Source organism: Schistocerca gregaria, chromosome 3 (assembly GCF_023897955.1).
Source record: "Schistocerca gregaria isolate iqSchGreg1 chromosome 3, iqSchGreg1.2, whole genome shotgun sequence".
NCBI classification, from domain to species: Eukaryota; Metazoa; Arthropoda; class Insecta; order Orthoptera; family Acrididae; genus Schistocerca; species Schistocerca gregaria.
Window position 1 is genome coordinate 756,655,499 of NC_064922.1, and position 21,181 is coordinate 756,676,679.

At 35.4% G+C, this 21,181-nt stretch overlaps 2 protein-coding genes across 2 annotated transcripts in view; one reads left to right on the forward strand and one right to left on the reverse strand.

Moving 5' to 3' along the window:
* Positions 1–17,122: 17,122 nt before the first annotated feature.
* On the forward strand, positions 17,123–18,670 carry LOC126355129 (RNA 3'-terminal phosphate cyclase-like protein). Its single transcript, XM_050005312.1, has one exon. It carries the CDS (start codon positions 17,183–17,185, stop codon positions 18,317–18,319), a length of 1,137 nt encoding a protein of 378 aa, XP_049861269.1. The 5' UTR covers positions 17,123–17,182; the 3' UTR covers positions 18,320–18,670.
* A 1,361-nt stretch (positions 18,671–20,031) lies between these two features.
* The window catches only part of LOC126355130 (ras-related protein Rab-28-like), a 73,272-nt gene continuing 72,122 nt past the window's right edge, over positions 20,032–21,181 (reverse strand). The window contains exon 5 of the mRNA XM_050005314.1: positions 20,032–20,273. Within this exon, the coding sequence (XP_049861271.1) occupies positions 20,100–20,273 (174 nt within the window). The 3' untranslated portion in view covers positions 20,032–20,099. The remainder of the gene's footprint in view (positions 20,274–21,181) is intronic.

Sequence of the window (21,181 nt, forward strand, 5' to 3'; positions counted from 1 at the left end):
ATAGGAGATTTGCACATTTGAATAGGAAAAGTATGACTTTACTGAAGAATATGGCAACTAGGATGGAAAATTATGGAATGATTAATGTTCAATGTGAGGTGTGTTTGCAAGGGAAGCAGGATAAATTGCCATTTAAATCGAGTCAGAGTAGATATACTGAACTCATACACTCAGATCTCTGTGGACCTATGGAGAATAAATCTTAGGATGTAGCTTCAATTTCCTGACATTCATAGATGATTTCTCTAGATACATGCATGTTTATTTTATAAGTAGCAAGTGAATGATGTATTTGTTGTTTATTACAAAATGGTCTAAAGACAGACTGGGAAGAAACTTAAAATTATTAGATCAGACAAAGGATCAGATATGTAAACAGACAGTTTAGGGAACAGTTGAATGGAATGGGTATTAGGCATCAGACTACCATGCGCTAGAGTCATTCTCAGAATTGAGTTGCAGGAACAGCCAACATAACCATTGTAGAAAAGGCAAGAAATATGTTAAGCGATGCTGAGCTACCCAAGTGTTTTTGGGCAGTGTATTTAATTAACAGATCACCTACCAAAGCTGTGAGACACAAGACACCTTATGAAGTATGGACTGGAAAGGAACCGGATCTAAAGCACTTAAAAGTCTTTGGATGTTAAACCATGGTTCAGATTCCAAAACCATTAAGAGGAAAGTGCGATGCAAAGTCTCAAAAATATATTTCTGTTGGCTACTGTGAGGATTCAATAGGCTACAGATTTTATAATTCTGTGAATAAGAAGATAATAAATATTAAAGATGTAGTATTTTTGGGAGATCATAAACCTAAAATAAAGGAAAGTATTCAAAGTGATACAGTAATGCAACCAAGCATGATGTGTGAAAGTGCTGAAACAGAGACGGAAACTGAAACAGAGGAAGACGAGGATAAAGGGGAAGCTGATGTGCTACCTGAGAATCAAAATAATGGTTCAAATAGCTCTGAACACTATGGGATTTAACATCTGAGGTTATCAGTCCCCTAGAACTTAGAACTACTTAAACCTAACTAACCTAAGGACATCACACACATCCATGCCCAAGGCAGAATTCGAACCTGCGACACTAGCGGTTGCACGATTCCAGACTGAAACGCCTAAAAACGCTCGACCACAGTGGCCGAGAATCAAGTTGAGGAAGAAGATTCAACAGAGGAAGTCAGTTTAAGCCGGTCTTCATGTATAGCAAAACCAAAAGAATATCCAGATTATGAAATGTATGCTGCCCAAACAATCAAGAATGAACCAATCACAGTTGATGAACTTTGGCAAGTTCAAATGCTCAAGATTGGAAAAAAAGTTATTGAAAAGGAGCTACAATCTTTTGTGGCTAATGATACATATGAATGGGTTGACATGATGAAAATAAAAAGCCACCGAGAACAAGATGGGTGTTTAGTATTAAAAAACCTGAGAGTGCAATACCAAAATTCAAGGCCAGATTGCTAGTTAAAGGATATTCCCAGAAAGAATAAATAGTTTATAATGAAACTTTCTCACCAGTGGTGAAGTATTCATCATTAAGATATCTTTTAGCTCTTGCAGTAAAGGAAGACGTATTAATTCATCAAATGGATGTGAAAACAGCCTACCTGAATGGAAGCCTGGAAGAGGAAATATATGTGATTCCACCTGATGAAGTTAAGCGACCTTATCAAGAAAAAGGAGAATTTGGAGTTTGAAGAAAGGCATATATGGATTATAGCAAAGTGGCCATTGCTGAATAAATGTTTGCATAAACATTTGATGAAACTAGGCATGTTATAGTCAATCCCAGTATATATCATAAAAGGAACAATGAAGAAATTGCAATCATGGCGATATGGGCAGATGATTTTTTTGTTTTAACCAATAATGAAAGCCAGAAGGACTTTTTTAAAGAACAGTTATGGTCAGAATTTAATATGCATGATTTAGGTGAAATTAATCAATACTTAGGAATGAAGAATCGAAGAAGTGTCAACAGAGAAGATGGATTAATCAATCTCTGTACACAAAGAAGATCTTAGAAAAGTGCAATATGGAAAATTGTAAACCTATTTCTACTCTTATGGAAAACAATGCAAAACTGCTAATAACTGATGATGACAAGAAACGTAAGGGAAGTACACCCTATTTGGAAGCTGTAGAAAGTCTACTGTACTTAGCACAGACTTACAGACCAGACATTTGCATTTGCCACAAATGCAGTAAGCAAGTTTTGCAGTAATCCAAGAGAAAATCACGGATGGCACTCAAGATAACATTCAGATATTGAAAGGGAACTGATGATTACAAGTTAAAATATTCTAAAACTGGAAATGTAAATTCAGAAGTATACAGTGAGGTAGACTGGGGAAATGAGCTCGAAAGCAGACACTCCATCACTGGAAGCTGTTTTAGACTATGGGAAGATTGATATCATGGTCATGTATGAGATAAAGAACTGTTGCTTTGAGTACTGTAGAAGCTGAATATATGGTCTTGTCCTCCACTATCCAAGAAGCTGTTTGGATCTGTACTACTAAACTTGCAAAAAATAATGTCACCAGTATAAGATACAAACATATTAACATAAGGCATCACTTTATAAGACATCATGTGTAACAGAGAAATATAATCCTCAGATATCTACACACAGAATAAATATTATCTGATCTCCTAACCAAGTCTCTCAGTAAGGACAAATTTCAGAAGCTGGTGAAACATTATGGTTGAACCTCGGATGTATAGTGCTGAGTATCTGAAAAATATTTGTTCAAGGTGGAGTGTTGGGGATACGTGAACAAACATTTTGCAGTGTGCATAGTGGCACACAAGATATGATGAGCAGAGTGCATTAGACTCTGTGGAATATACATGTTCTGTGTTTATTGATGGGGCAACGTAATATGGAACAATTTATAGAACATTTAGAAAAACTTGTGATCAGTATACAAAAATATACTAAATACAAAATCTTAATCTTTGGGGATCTAAACATAGACATTAGGAAAATGACAGCCAGAAATGTTAATTTAGTAAACATGTTAAGATCCTACAATCTCTTTTGTGCTAATGAAAGTCCTACAAGGCACTCCTCCTGTCTTGACAATCTAATAACAAATGCATACAAATGTGATTTTGAGCTAGGCTTATTTAATGTTGATTACCTGTCAGACCATAGAGGTATATGGGTGAAACTAATTACTAAAAAACCAAAAGGAGACGAGGAACAAACTCAGTGTGTCAGACTATCTACAGATACAAATATTAGCAAATATAGAGAAGAACTTAAGTCTATAGATTGGAATACTGTTATACATTCCTCCAAAAATGTTGATGAAGCCTTCAGCACATTCCTCAAAATCATTTCTGAAATCTTCCATGCATGCTGTCCACTGGTTAAAAAACAAAAAAAAACAAGAAAGTTAGGAAACCTAGCCACTCAACTTTACAGAAGTGGTTTTCACCCCATTACAAAAACTGAGACTATTGGTAATTACTTGTCATGATAAGGTCAAAAAGGAGCAGTAGATAAAGAAACTTACAAAAACCTGAAAAGAAAATATAGATCTGAAATTAAAATGGCCAAGAGTAAGGCAAATGGTGATTTCATTAAAAAATCACACAATAAATGTAAGGCTGCATGGAAAATAATAAAAGCAGAGCTAGGTATGGATATAAACTACAAAGACAACACAAATGCTGCTAACATCACTGCTGATGGTTTCAATCACTTTTTTGTCAACTCTGCCAATCGTAGCCTTCCAACCCACAGCAACCAGAATTCCAATTCAACACACACACCTATTTCTCACCCCATATCTGGCAGAAATTTTCAACAAAACATTACAAACATAGTGTCAGCTTGTAAATGGAGAGAAGTACAAGTAACTGATATAATTAAAGCAACCTCTAAATTAGGATACTCTAGATCTGAAGATGTGTATGGCCTGTCAAACTATGTAATTAAAAAAGTTGTAGATCTCATATCATATCCTCTTTGCATACTGATAAACTGGATGCTCTCGTGTGGACACTTTCCAGAATGTCTAAAAAAACAGTTGTCATACCATTATACAAAAAGGGTGACAAGTCCTGTATCAATAATTATAGACCAATTTCACTTGTGCCTATTCTCTCAAAAATAATAGAACATTGCATACTGCAGCAAATATGCATACACCTATCAGACAATAATATATTAAATGATTCTCAGTATGGATTTAGGTCAAACTTATCAACAGTCAAAGCAGTTGAAAACCTTATCTCTTTTGTACTAAGCGCATTTGAGTCAGAATTATCTGCTGAAGCCATTCTAATTGACTTGAGTAAGGCTTTCGACTCAGTTAACCACAAATTATTATTAGATAAACTGTGTTGTTATGGAATCAAACACTTGGGGATCTAAACATAGACATTAGGAAAATGACAGCCAGAAATGTTAATTTAGTAAACATGTTAAGATCCTACAATCTCTTTTGTGCTAATGAAAGTCCTACAAGGCACTCCTCCTGTCTTGACAATCTAATAACAAATGTATACAAATGTGATTTTGAGCTAGGCTTATTTAATGTTGATTACCTGTCAGACCATAGAGGTATATGGGTGAAACTAATTACTAAAAAACCAAAAGGAGACGAGGAACAAACTCAGTGTGTCAGACTATCTACAGATACAAATATTAGCAAATATAGAGAAGAACTTAAGTCTATAGATTGGAATACTGTTATACATTCCTCCAGAAATGTTGATGAAGCCTTCAGCACATTCCTCAAAATCATTTCTGAAATCTTCCATGCATGCTGTCCACTGGTTAAAAAACAAAAAAAACAAGAAAGTTAGGAAACCTAGCCACTCAACTTTACAGAAGTGGTTTTCACCCCATTACAAAAACTGAGACTATTGGTAATTACTTGTCATGATAAGGTCAAAAAGGAGCAGTAGATAAAGAAACTTACAAAAACCTGAAAAGAAAATATAGATCTGAAATTAAAATGGCCAAGAGTAAGGCAAATGGTGATTTCATTAAAAAATCACACAATAAATGTAAGGCTGCATGGAAAATAATAAAAGCAGAGCTAGGTATGGATATAAACTACAAAGACAACACAAATGCTGCTAACATCACTGCTGATGGTTTCAATCACTTTTTTGTCAACTCTGCCAATCGTAGCCTTCCAACCCACAGCAACCAGAATTCCAATTCAACACACACACCTATTTCTCACCCCATATCTGGCAGAAATTTTCAACAAAACATTACAAACATAGTGTCAGCTTGTAAATGGAGAGAAGTACAAGTAACTGATATAATTAAAGCAACCTCTAAATTAGGATACTCTAGATCTGAAGATGTGTATGGCCTGTCAAACTATGTAATTAAAAAAGTTGTAGATCTCATATCATATCCTCTTTGCATACTGATAAACTGGATGCTCTCGAGTGGACACTTTCCAGAATGTCTAAAAAAAACAGTTGTCATACCATTATACAAAAAGGGTGACAAGTCCTGTATCAATAATTATAGACCAATTTCACTTGTGCCTATTCTCTCAAAAATAATAGAACATTGCATACTGCAGCAAATATGCATACACCTATCAGACAATAATATATTAAATGATTCTCAGTATGGATTTAGGTCAAACTTATCAACAGTCAAAGCAGTTGAAAACCTTATCTCTTTTGTACTAAGCGCATTTGAGTCAGAATTATCTGCTGAAGCCATTCTAATTGACTTGAGTAAGGCTTTCGACTCAGTTAACCACAAATTATTATTAGATAAACTGTGTTGTTATGGAATCAAACACTTGGAACTCTCACTAATTGAATAATACCTCAGCAATAGAAAACAAATAGTATAGCATAATGACCAACAGTCACAGACTTTAAGTATAAAACGAGGTGTTCTGCAGGGCTCAGTGCTTGGCCCTCTGATATTTATATTGTTTGTAAATGACTTTCCGAATAACTTACCCTGTAAATCTATCCTCTATGCTGATGACACAACATTAGCTAATTCTGGAAAGGATATAAACAAATTGAAAGAGGAAAGTGAAGAGTGTCTCAAAATGTCTAATATCTGGTTTAAAGCTAATGACTTATCTATGAACCATGAAAAGACTGTCAAGATAATCTTCAGTTCATCAAACAGTAACACAGAGTTATCACCTGTTAAACTGCTAGGAATACACGTTGACCCAAAATTAACTTGGGACACACATACAGATTATGTATGTCGAAAGCTATCACGAGTTATCTACCTACTAGCCAAACTACACACATGTGTTACACAAGATTTATTGCTTCAGTCATACTATGCCTTCTTTCATTGCCATCTACAATATGGCATTCTTTTATGGGGTAACTCTCCAGGAGCCAAAAAATTTTCACTTGGCAGAAGAAAGCAATTAGACGTCTTTACGGAATCACTGACAACAAGACCTCATGTAGACCTTATTTTAGAGACTTAAAAATTCTCACAGTCCCATCTCTTTACATATATTGTTGCCTATTAAACATAAAAGAAAACTTAAACCACTACACTTTAAGGAAATCAGTACATCAACACAATACTCGACAAACAAATATGATTGATATACCCACAACCAGGCTTAAGAAAACACAATCTAGCTATGAATACATAGGCATAAAATTATTCAACACTTTACCCGTACAGGCTCAATTAGTTTCAATGGATATTTTCAAAACTAAAACCAAAGTGTGGATGAAGAAAAATACTTTCTACAGTATAGAAGAATTTCAGAATAGTTGTAAAGATGATCTAATTTTTTGATAAACTATGGCTTACTGTTATGTATAGTTATGGATGTAGAGGCAGATAGCTATAAGCTAATAGGGTACAACACTGTCATTTTTTTCTCCATGTAATATTTTTGTTATATAATGTACAAAGAGCTATAATACTTCTGACAACATTGACTGCATTTTAATGCTGATAAATTATGGCTTACTGTTATGTATAGATCTAGGTGTAGAGGCTGTTGTAAGCTAATAGTTTACAACATTGCTATATTTTTACTATGTAATATTTTGGTATGTAAAACATAATGTACAAATAGCTGTAACTCTTCTGACGACATCGATTGCATGTTAATGCTGAAAGATGGATAAAAAATAAATAAATAAATATAATTTGGTAGTCAAATGTATTAATATGTGTTGTGCGAATAAACCATAACTTTTTTTTCTGTCCCTTAAATAGTTGTTACTTGTCATTTAATTGCGTTAATCTGCATAAACTACAACAGTTTTCAATAAACAAGTGCTGAAACATGTGTTTTACATAACATGCGGAACCTATAGCCAATAACGAAACATTACGTATGCTGGAGAATAGTGGCATTAAGAGGGTAAAACGACGTATTACACAAAGTTTCACGGTTTACTGAACTGGCACGAACAGTGACTTTTGCAACTGCCAGACATTTTGTGACAAATGTTTCTTTTCTTCCTCCGATCATTTACTTATGCACAAACTTTTCATAAACGCCAGAAGTTACTTACCAGTCGATTCGTGCAGAACGTTTTCATTACTATTTGGATAAAAAATATAAATCCAACCTCTAAATGATTGCACAAAGATTTATTAAAGTGCCAGAATTTAATATAAAATCAACAACAGAACAACTATATATTTTTTAAAGAAACTTCACAGATCTCTAATACAAAGAACAAATACGTCGAAGATACTTACACACATGTAACAGAAACAATCATTTAACACTCTCCCACAAGTTCATATTTCACCACCAAATCAAGAATTTTACTCAATCTTTCTTTTCATTAGTTACTTCCATCCCAGTTAAAGTTTTCATTCTTGATAGCTTCTTTGCTGATAAGCCCTTAGTAAGAATGTCAGCTGCCTGATCTTGTGTTGAACCGTACTCGACATTGATCTTCTTCTTATTGACTAACTGTCATACATATTGATAGTGTGTTTCAATACGTTGTTGCTTTAATTTGTTATGTGGAAGCGGTGCTGATAGACAATAAAAGAGGGTTAAAAGCTGTGAGCTATCTGAGGAAGTTAACGTTGCATTACTGAGCAACTGTTTCACCAGGTATCCAATCTAGCTTACCAAATTTCCAACCAGACTAACATTAATTATAATCTTTTAATAGTCATACGAAAACCGGTGATACATATATAAAAAAGAGAATTTAAATAAAAATAAATAAATCAGTTTATATTTGGAAATTTATTTTAACATTGATCATTGAAATTTCAGCATATTAAACTTGAGTCATAACTAAGCTGGTGCCTTATTTTGGATTGTGAAAATGTGAGTTTGTAATCTTACGGAACACATCAAATAGGGAACCAAGATTGGGAGACTGCATACAACACTACATTCATAAAATAACATACGAAGAACATTGAAACATATGTAAGAGGAAATTAACCACAACCAACCGATTCAATTTTCACCCAAAGAAGTAACGTTCGTAGTGCAATCCTGTCCGTCATGTAATTACCACACACTGGTATACTAAATTCATACTAACTCTCTGTGAAATCTTCCCGAAAAGAATAGCTGAGAGCTACTTTGATGATTACACCACATGCTTCACGTGGTTAACTTGGTTTACACAAAGAGTGTAACTCCACAATAATTTTGATAATTAAAATAAATTAGATCGAAAAGCAATTTACAAAAGAAAAACCTCAAACTGGTTACTATCGTCTTACTATTAACCTGATGGGTCAAACAATTGTATAAACACGTGGTACTGGTCTCACGAAGTACACCCCACGTGGGTTGAACATTAAGAAAAGTTGCTATATTGAAAAATATTGTTAAGGCGAAACGTTATAATCTCACGCACATTTGCATTTAAGATTGATGATCTTAGTTAGAGTTACTGATCAACACGTGGTTCCACTTTACTCACAAAGTAGTAACAAAGCAACTACTGTAAAATATTCTGAAGTTCACACTCGAAATACACTGCGTTGCAATTTAAGATAACATCATATATTTTAGAGCTAAACCTGAAATAAAGTTGATTAAATTTTCAGTTAGGCTGAACTTAAGAAATCCATTGTCCTACGGATTTAGCAGACACGCGCTTAGCCGGAGATCTTACCACTTCAGACGCTCGCCACAGACAGACTGACCTGCGCTCCTACCGAGCGTGCTTCCCGATACAAAACGGAAGTGACCAGAGGGGCAGCTTCCTATACCAACATGACAAGGGACGGACAGAACCAGACTAAGGATAGAAACCTCTTTGCTTTTAGAAAGCACAGCTACCTGTTCCGACGTTGGTCCTACTGTTCTCTAGCAGACAGGCTTGTCTGCTACCCTCAAGCATGCAACTAGAAATACATTTGCTCATTCATCCTTTCACACAGAAGGAAAGGGGGATGACAGTATCTTATCATATACAGTATATAAAAGAAAGCGGATGTAGGTTCCGTATGAGACTGTGTGACATGAATTACATATATGAATTAGATATAAACTGTGCTTTAAAGTGTAGTAGTGTGACAGATCGTTCTTGTTTATGTGTAAAAGTAACACGTTTCACTGCTCAGTCTCCTCGCAGATAGTCAGAAACGCCACAGTAAATTTAGGAGGAATTTATACTGTAAATGACAACAGATTCAAGAAATTAACATGAAAGGAATCCAACAGAGACCTTTCAACATTTCTGTAGTTTACTTTTCCACATTACTGGTCCACCGCAAAACTTCATTAAAAATCCACTTGTTGAACGTCTAGTCAATTTTTCACCTGCATAATCAGTACCGCTATAACCTTCTATAGCAGAACTGTTCATTTTCCTAAACTGAATTCCATCATTTATTGTATCCTTCAAATAGCGAAGAATTGGTTTAATTAATTTTAGGTGTGCTTCAGTAGGCCAATCTTGTGCTCTTGAAGCAACACGTACAGCATAAGCTAGATCTGGATGTGTCCCCAATGTTAAATATGTGAGACTGCCTATAATTTCTCGATAAGTGTCGGTATCAGTAGCTGGTGGTAAATTACCAGGTATCCATCCAGGCTCAATTGGTAATGATATTGGCTTTGCATCAGTCATATGATACCTGGCTAACACTCTTTCCACACATGCTGTCTGATTAATCTTCATACAATCATTAACTGTTTGGACTTACAAGCCAAGATAACAATCAACTTCACCTACTACCATATCAAACTCTTCATGTAATTGTTTTGTGTAATTATGAACTGTTTCACCAGGTCCCATTATCAATCCATCATCCACATGAAATAAAACGATTAAATTTTCATTAAAGTACATACAAGGATCAGCACTACTCTCCCACAAATTTGATTTCTTAAGGTATAACTTTAAACACTCATGCCAACATTTTGCTGCTTGTTTCAGTCCATACAGGCTTTGAAGCAATCTACAAACATAGCCTGTGCCGTCATGATAACGTTGTGGTTGTTACATGTAAAATTTCTTCCTCCACTTTACCATTCAAGAATGCTGTTTTAATATCAAATTGTTTGATGTTCCAATTTCTTTGAACAGCAACTCACAAGAGGACTCTCAGAGTTTCAAACCTAACCACAGGACTGAAGGTTTCAGAAAAATCATGCCCTGGCCTTTGGCTAAACCCTTGGCAACTAGCCTTGCTTTGTACCGTACAATATCATTGTTATTGTTCAATTTAATTGCAAACACCCGTCGATTTCCAATAGCCTTCCTTCCAGCTGCTTTATCAACTTATTTCCAAGTACCAACCTTTTAATGTCAGTCCATTTCTTCATCCATTGCAGCTTTCCAGTTTTTTACATCTGATGATTTTACTGCTTCACCATAGTTCCTTGGAACTCCTCTCAGAATCATCATCTTGGGTCGCACAGGTAACATATCGATCTTCTAATTGTTTGTCATGCCCTCTAAACTCGATGACTATGTGCATTTTCAGTCCCTTCTACATGATCTTGATGATCCAGACTTGCAATATTTTCTTTTTATATTTCGTCATTATTAGAATCAGATGATTCTAAATCATTCATAGTCGATATGTCAACTAATTTGGTAACACCAATCTTCAATGATTGCTTCAATATTTCATCCCTGAATTTTCCATCTCGAGTAACAATAACTGAATGCATATCTGGAAGGTATACACAATAGCCACGGCCATCATAGCCAACTTCATAATCTTTCAAAGATTTGGCATCAAACTTTCTCTGTGACACTTCCTTCTCAAAAATAATTTTGTTGGTGTCTTTTATTTAACCTTAGTTGGCCCAGTTTGGTTCAGAGTGTGAGTAGCTGCAAGGACAGCTTCTCCCCATAAAGTTTGTGGAATATGCTTTGCTAACTGAAGCCATGAACGTACAATTTCGTAGATAATCCTGTTTTCGCGCTCAGCAACTCCATTTTGCAGTGGTGTATATGGCACAGTGAAAGAATTTCTCAATCCAATTGACTCAGCATATCTTCTCCCATTATTATTGTCAAACTACTATCCACCATCAGTCTGCAATTCTTTAATGGTACATGGAGCTCGTGTTTCCACCACCTCAGTGAATTTTGGCAACTTCGCCTTTACCTCATCCTTTTTTCGTAAAAGATATGTCACTCTGAAGCTTGAGAAGTCATCTTTAAAAACAAGAAAATATCGATGGCCAGCTAAATCGTTTTCTTCCATTGGATCACATATAGCAGCGAAGATTAATTCAAATGGGCTAGTTGACTTATCAACTAGTGAACCAATAACTAGCCTATGATGTTTACCTAGCAAACAACCTTCACATAATTCATTGTCAACCTTACATTGATATCACGAGCAGTCAAAAATGATTGTACATGTTCCTTGTTCTAGTACCCAAACATTTCTGCAGCTACTAAATGGCGCTCGTAGCAACACCATGTTTACTTGCCACACTTTCTAAAGTGGGCACCTCAATCTCGTTGCAACCCTTGTTCACAGTACGAGCAGCCCTTAGCGGTTCGCCATCTCACAACTGTTCATGACGTCACCTTTCCGGCTCAGATCTTTTTTAATATGTGACTTGTAAGTACTGCATCTTTTCCTGTCAGTACAAAATTTAATTTTATTAATGTACTATACACATAATATGTTTTAGACCAGTTAGTCTAATTCTGAAGACGACACTCATAGTAGCATCGAAACCACGTCAATTTTGACTTAATATTTGTGACCGAGGGCTTATTTGTTCCAATATAATTCTGACACGGTCACTGAACCTTAGCAGCTATGTTCAAAGTTTTACGTTTACATATATACTAATTTAAAGGAATTACCTATTTTTAATGTTGTCAAGGACATTGACCTTTTTTTGAGTATTTTCTTCATGTTTTAATATAGGACATTGGCCCTTATGTTATTAATACATGACTGATTTTTACGTTGTTACAAATTATTATTATTCAAATACCACATTTATTTGTCACGAAACACACAAATGCGGGCTAATAACAATATTTAGAAAGTATTAGAGCATTATGTTAGAGGAATGAACACGCAATTAGAATACTGTATGTATCAGTTTTTTTTATTTTGTAGTAATATTTCATGTACAACATGCTGATGATACTTTCAAACTGTTCAAGAAACAATGTAGATACAACATGTAAAAACGGTTGAGTTATTAGTAGTTTTAAGTAATTGTGCTATTGATTACAACTTGTCTGTACACATACAGTAGAAGTTATAAACAAAGTAGAAATTAGAACTTTATGAGATAAAGAATGGTACTAGGTCAGTTAAAACACACACTAGATCTCCTCGTTTTCGAAGTCACAATCAGTGTCATCATCCTCATCAGAGGTGCATGCCAAATTATTGATGAAAGTGGCGTAGTATATCCTGCCACTGCTACTTATCAATGGCATCAGAGATTTCAGGTCATTTAATTTTTTAGGAAGTTATATGCCTATGGGATACGTGGAGTTGTCACAAATGGTTGGAATCATGTCTGTTGGACAGGTATCAGAAGGTGGAGATAAGCCATGCAGATAGGACATATTCATCAAGATTCGAGAGAGTTTCGTACAGAGTACCGCAGAGATCTGTATTGGGGCCATTACTGTTTTTCATATTTATCAATGACCTACCAAGTCTACTATCTAAAGCAGAGGCAGTACTGTTTGCTGACGATATAAGTTTGTCTGTTAAAGCAAACAGTAAAGCTGACTTACAGGAAAAAGTCACATTAGCAACAGATGAAGCAGACAGATTGTTTAATGAAAACAGACTCATTGTGAATGCAAAAAAAAGAAAAACAATGTGAATCAACTTCAGACATATTACAAATAAAATAAAAACTAACCTTACAGTAGAACTCGGTAAGTGTAAGATTGAACATGCATCATACACTAAATTCTTGGTAGTATGTTTTGATGAACACTTAAGATGGGAAAAACATGTAATATCATTGAACAAAAAATTAAGTCAAACATGTTATATACTTAGAATGCTTAAAAGCTTATGTAATATTAAAATAGTGTTATATGTTTATTTCTCATTTGTGCACAGTTTATTAAGATACGGTGTACAGTTTTGGGGGAACAACAGTCTCACAAAACATTTAGACTACAAAAGAAGGCAGTCAGAATAATAAAAGGTATAGGACATAGAGACTCTCGCAGGTATGCTTTCAAAGAATTAAAAATCATGACACTACAATCCTTACACGAGGGATTTTCTACATTAAACAGAGAATTTCACAACTATGAAACAAGGAACAGGAATGATTTCCACAGAGAAATTTATAAAACAGCTGTGTATCACAAAAGTGTACTATACCAACCCAAAATCCTCTACAGTGCTTTCCCCAAAGAACTAAAAATAATACCAAAACTGAACATATTTAAAAGAGAATTAAAAAACATGTTTTTGAGCAATAGTTTTTATAGTGTTGAATCGTTTATGAATCATTGACAATAAAAGCACAGTTAATATTTCCCTGACATAATAAATATATGTAATTACTCACATTTAAATACTTGCTGTTTCTATGAAAGTGTGAAACAGTGTTAATGTAAGAATGGAAATAATCTTTAATATGAGAATCACTAGCTTTTTTTGGTGCATTGTTATTCTACTTGTATATTTTTATGTTAATGTTCGTATAGTTCTATTAAAATTGTAATGTTTAATTGACAAGTAAATTCAATTATAAATTTTAAATTGTAGTGTTTATTGACAAGTCCTATGCATTTTGATGATGTACTACAAGGATGCTAATAATTGAATTGAATTTTCTTTTGACACAGGAAGTGGTTGGTTTGATATAGGCTTAGGTAGCTTGCTTTTTGCTCCCATGCTGTTTCCTTTTTTTTCTACTTATGTCCAATAGTTTGAACAGTACATTATCTTGAAGAGTGGTTTTGTACAAGAACTAGAATGTGAATCTTCATTAAACGCACATTTAACCCACCTAACACTGTTCCAATACACAGTTTCCACTTCGATATTTTCAGTCCTGTGGATGACGATGTTTTCCGTGAGGGACTTGAAATACTCCCTTTGCTCCATTTCGAATACAATAAGATTTGGATCACACTGTATGTGCCTGATGAAGGTCACCCAAACCCTTGGAATTTCAATGGGGTCTACAGATTTTTTCTTTGCTCTCTCAATAAGGGCATGAATTGTGTCAGCTTCCATATGAGTAAGACCTGGCTCTAAGAATTTATGGTGGATTTGCAAGCCCTTCTTCGTGACGTTTTTGCACGTCATAAAGGAACATTGCTCTAACAAAGATGTTTCTTGTTTGACCTGGACAACAGTCACTGTAGAATATTACTTCTGATACTTCTTTGTCTAATACATTGTTTAGGTACTTCATCAGACACGAAGCAATTTCTTGCCTACCCCGTTTGGCAATGGTTTCACCCCAAATGAAGCACATTTTTTGTTTTGGATTAGCTTGATTACATCTTGTCTCATATAGTATGAGATTATAGGTCCAGAGCTGCCTCTTGTAAGAAGATACTTCATTCACTAAGGCACTTTTTCAAATTGGAGGAAACGACAGCTAGCTTTTTATCCTTCAAATACAACTTCTTGTCTATATCCTTTAGTTTATATGCAGCTCCGGCAAAGTTAAAGTGTTCATTTTTCAACTTTTCAGCATTTATTCGCTCTTCTTCTTGGTCGGTAGATTTAATAATCATATCAAATTTATCACATATTGCGCAAGTATCATTTTGGGCAATTTAAATTGATAGTTGAAAATTTCCACAAACATCTGCCTGTAGAAAGACTTACTCTGAGGTATGATGTTGTTCTTTGTATAAAAATGGACATATAGTTTGTACATTTAAGAAATTGACAGATTGGATGAAAGGTACTTTCTTTCATATGTGAACGAGAGTAATGAGATTCAATGGCAGGAAACATCTGTATATGATCGAGAATAATCTTCTGTGCCTCTTGAGACACTTTTGGCTGGTTCCCATGCTTACCCCACAGATCTTCAGCACACATACCTGAGTTCGATTTCGTTTTTTCTCCATTACAACTCGGACTTTTTTTTAAAGGAGACATCAAGTATATGTAAAAACATTTTTTGAGAGACTGCGATATGCTCACCAGATTTAGGGAATGAATAGAACCGAGTGAATTTTCGCCTACTCTCCAATTCTCTACCACCTCGTAATCCTTGGCGATCTTTACCTTTTTCACAAACCAATCCTACTATGAATAGGTTTTTTTTTTGCTTCATTACTTAATGAGTAATAGTATGCAAATATAGTTTGTCTTTCAATTTCACTGAATTTTTCGAAACACTTCAGCCTACATGTACAGGCTGCTTTAAGACCTTTGGCCTTAATCGTTTTTCCTGTAGCATTGTTATATTTTAACTCACATTTCTTCTTTTCTTCCTTATTTCTCTTGCCCACAGGTATGGGGTCCTCATTCTTTTTCTGGTAGTATTTCATTCAACCTTCTTTCTTCCACGATTTTTCGTTGTCGATGCTCTTTTTGTTCATGAAATAAATTGCCCTCTTCGTCCTCGTCATTATTCAATTCACTCAAAGCATTCATTTCATTTGGTGTGTTCACGACATGCAGTTCATTCGCTTCATTCTGTCCATTCGCTTCACTGCCTGTATCGCTTGAATTACCTTATGAGGGAAAATACTCATCAGAGGAAAAGGCATTTAGATCGCCACAATCAGGTGGTGAGTTGGTGACATCAATCTCATTACTAAGTTGTAAAAATTCTTCGTCGGTGGAGGACAGGTTCTGTTGCTGGGGCTACCGAGACGGACCTGAAGAGAACACGTGTGCTAATAATTTGTTTAAAGCACAAAAGTACTTATAATTGCTAATTTTATACTGATTATTATAGTGTAAAGCAAACAACAGTAATGCTTAAGAGTCAAGTGTAATAAAGTAAAAGGAATAATACAAGTTTTCATTACCTTGGCTTGGAGTTTCTCTCAAACCCATTTGTAGCAGTTTTTTCCCTCTTGTTGCCATCTTGTTACCTGTGTAACAATGATCTAAGTGGCGTTTAAACAAACACTACAAAACCATCTCGACAAGCGATTTCAATACAGTCTCAACACACAATTACACAACAATGTCAACACAATGTTATACAACAATGCCAATACAAGTTGCTTGACGGGGGCGGGGGTTATCATCGCAAACACATATAGATGCACTTTGGTCCTTTTATTTATACAAAAATATATTTCAAACGGGCCTAAGTGTATATTGGCCTTTCTTTCCATTAATGCTATTCTGACATTCCGTTTGTGTATATGCCCTAAATGAATCTGTATCTCTGTTGATAAAGGAGACATTGGCCTTTTTTACACCAAAACAATGACCTTACGGACAGTGTCGTAGAGCCAATAACTGAAAAACGTTGATTATGGACATTGGGCCTTTTAGCACCAAGCCACAGAACTATATATTTTTTTAAAAACTTCACAAATCTCTAATACAAATATCAAATACATCAAAGATACTTGCGCACATGTAACAGAAACAAAAATGAACTTGTAATATTATTTACAATCCTTTAACAATTGCTAACTCGATTCTCATTGGTTGACTGCACTGTAGAGCACATGTGGAATCCTGACTGTACGTAATCGATTAGCACAATAATTACGATTTATCGATTAGTTGCAATTAATCGTCCATCCAAGGAGGCTGGAAGTGTTTACAATGTTTGCATGTGCAGACAACGATGGCGGAAGAGAGTGATGTTTTAAAATTTGATGGAAGCAACTATTTACGACAGCGGTTAATATTATCGACGTTAAGTGGAAAAGCTGTTAAAGTTAAGAATATTAGATCTCGAAGTGACGATCCAGGTCTTAGAGAATTTGAAGTGAATCTTGTGAGGTTGTTAGATAAGGTAACGAATGGCTCAACTGTAGAGGTTAATGAGACAGGGACCTCCTTATTTTATCAACCTGGATTGCTGTTTGGAGGACATGTTGAACACGAATGCTGTAAAGCGAGAGGTATTGGTTACTATTTGGAAGTGCTTATAGCTCTTGCTCCTTTTTGCAAGAAACCGCTAAATGCTGTTTTGAAAGGTGTTACAAATTGTGCGGCAGACATTTCAGTGGATGTGCTTCATAATGTTGCCCGTCCAATCCTACGAAGATTTCTTGGAACAGATGAGGGACTTGAATTCTCAATCAAAAAGCGTGGTATGGCACCAGGTGGTGGCGGTGAAATTGTTTTCAAGTGCCCAGTAAGGAAGCAGTTGAAACCTTTGCAGTTAGAAGAACCTGGAAAAATTAAACGTGTACGTGGTGTAGTTTATGCAGTACGTGTTTCACCAGCGATTGCGAACAGACTAGTAGAATCAGCGAAAGGCATTATTCTGAAGTTTTTGCCTGATGTGTACATTCACACTGACCACTGTACTGGCACGAAATCAGGCAAGTCGCCAGGTTTCGGGATCGCTTTGTACGCAGAAACAACATCAGGTGTAGTATATACTGGTGAAATGGTTTCCAGAGCTGCTGGAGCAAATCTGCCTCCATCAGTACCAGAAGATATAGGAAGAGAAGCAGCATATCGACTGTTGGAAGAAGTGTACAGGGGTGGCTGTGTAGACTCAGTGTTTCAGAGCCACACCACTTTATTTATGGCTCTTACACCAAAAGATGTATCCGTGTGTATCACTGGACCATTATCACCTTATGCAATTCAGTTTCTTCGTCACATGAAAGAGTTCTTTAATTTGGCTTTTAAACTTGATGTAATAGAGACTGTAGATAATGAAGATGAACTAAATGTTGGGTCCAGAAAAGTGAAATTAACTTGTGTTGGTGTAGGCTTTACAAATCTAAGTAAGAGAGTAGCATAGTAGTGTGTGTTTATGAGCACATGATTCAATTTGAGTGACGGACATTTTATGATGTTCTGTACTAGATTGCAGCTTTGACAGCCCTTTGTTATTCTGGCAGATTCTGTGCAGGAGGAAGAGTACTGAACTGATGCTGCAAAATATGTCTATAATATGAAATATGTAAACAGTAACTTTCTTCTCATTTTGCATGATCCTCATCATAAGTGGCAAGATGTGGAATTGTATTCATTAACTGGACACCACATTGGCAAATTTTGGATTGCCTAATTTTTATATATACGAGCTCTGACCGCAATTTTATAAAATATGTATGAGGGTGACTCAATAAATGAATCAGTACTCTTTAAAGTCTTAGATATCTACATTGATAACCTGAAATAGAAGCCATGCATTATAGATTTTAAATGACAGCTTTGTAGCCTTTGTATCACAGATAACAGATTTTGAAGATGAAAGTGTAAACCACTGACAATGTTCCCACTTGTTTTCAGTACTGTATTAAACTCAACTCATAATGCAGACAAGTGTGGATAATAGATTGTGTCACTCTAGAACGTCTTGTAGAAAGGTCACTAGACTATTAGGACTACTGTTAAGAGCCTGGCAGTACATTTACTCCTTTGAGATTTGGTGTCAACAGCCAATCACAGTTCAAAAATAACACTGACATGTATACAAGTAATATTGGGTAGAGAAATGTCTTACACAGTCCATCACTCTGTTGTACCAAGACACGGGAAGGAGTGATGTATAGAATCATAAAAATTTTCAACTGTCCACTTAGCAAGGTAATGTATTTGGTAGGTAATAAAATTAACTTTCCAACACAGACTGAAGTTATATGTGCTTCCCAGTTTGCTTGAAAGCCAAACTGCAAAGATTTCTTTTCTCCTCAATTACAGCCCCATCTCGCACCCTTTACATCTAGTGCTTTGCTTTTGTCCTTTCTCATTTCTACAATCTGATTTCTGGGTGAGTTGTAGATAACCTTTCGGTCCAGTTATTATAGTCTCACTACGATCCAGATTTCAAAGAGTGAAAGCTTTATTTAAACCTACAATTGCTCTAAATGTAGGGTTGCCCGTCTTCAGTCGATTTTTTAAGATAATTCATAGGGTCTGTGTCACCTCAAGTATTCTTATATTTCTCCAGAGACCTCATTTAGTTTTATATATATATATATATATATATATATATATATATATATATATATAAAGGTGACTATGCAGAGTCTGAGATTATTACATCAGTGACATCACTGTTTCTCTGTTTCACCATACTTGCCTAGCCCTCTAGTTGCAATCATCTCACTATGAATGGAATATTATTTGAATAGGTATAACTGTCAGAACCATGTGAGACATGTTCCTGCAGAACAAGAATCAGTCTAAAATACATGTCAGACATCACGAACCTTTTTTAATTAGAAGCAGAATGCATGAATCTCCACTTGTGAACTCAACTTACACTATGCAACTGATTGAAAATAATGATATTTCTTATGTTTTATTGTTTTATAGTATATAAATTAAAAGATTAAAATGTTAAGTACTATTTATACAGTAGCCTATGTATATGTAGTTTCCTAATAATGTTCATTAAATTTTTCATCTTATTCTGTTTGTTTTCCAGTTTATAGTCCCTTCAATATAACAACAGCTGTACTGTTCTGTAATTTCTCAGAACAGTGTTTGTGAACAATTATTAGCTTTCTTCACATCAGTTGGAGAGAGATTTAAAAATTTCAAACGGGTGATACAAAGCAACAATGTGACATTCACTGGATAACACAAACTGAAGAGGTGCGTGTAATGGTTGAAGAGTTCTCTGGAATTACAGGTGGAGCAGCCACAATTTCTGCTCTCATAACAGGTTGTTGCTCCTCTTGCTCAGCTCGAGATAATTGGATGCCCAATACATGAGCTACCATCTTCTGGAAGCATAAAGCCACCTGTTGAAATAAAACATTTAAAAATAGTAAAGTTCTATGGAGTTAGTTTGTAAAGAACTACATAGACTGCGTAAACCACGCAACAAGGGGAAAAAAATGAGCTAGAAAAGTAATTAAAATCGCTCCAGTCCATAACTATTGCAGTGTACTGGTTCAGCAACTGTAATAGATCTTTAGTTACAGAAATATCAGTCTTTCTTGCAGAAGATAGGTTTATTTAATCTTCACGTGACACACATTTCACCTGTTCTAGACATCACCGGACAATCGATAAAAACATTCTAATCGTGATCAATGCGCCGAACTTTATTAAAAGCCCTAGAATCAGTGTAACAGCCAGATAGCCACAGTCAATGCTTTAGTACATCACTGTTGAGAGTCCCAAAGAACTGGGAGGAAACAGCCGCATAGCCACTGTCAATGCTTCATTACATCACACATGAAGAAAGTGGCCCATGAACACACACATGTTCTGTCTGTGAGCATGTGTTGTCATACCACAACAGTGTTCATGGAGCAGTTTCTTTGTGGGTGATGTAACGAAGCATTGACAATGGCTATCTGGCCATTTCCTCACTTATTTGGGAATCTTAATCATATTTGACACCTCAGTTATGAGTAGGAAGAATTTTATTGGTGATGTAATGAGGCGTTGACGGTAATTATCTGGCTGTTACCTACCAATTCGATGGGACTTTTAATTAAGTTCGATGCCTCGGTCATGATTAACAAGAGTTCTTATTGATTGTCTGATGATGCCTACAACAGGTGAAATGTATCACATGTGAAGATTAAATAAATCCATCTTGTTCAACCAGGATTGTTTTTTTTCTGTTTCTAAGGTAGAAAAGTTTCTTTTTGGGTCATAACAGATGTTCCTCTTTCTTAGTAAGCTCTGGCCAGTTTTT

What these genes read in the sequence shown, in the direction of transcription:
- LOC126355129 (XM_050005312.1), top strand. Translation starts at nt 17,183, where the DNA reads ATGGCGGAAGAGAGTGATGTTTTAAAATTTGATGGAAGCAACTATTTA.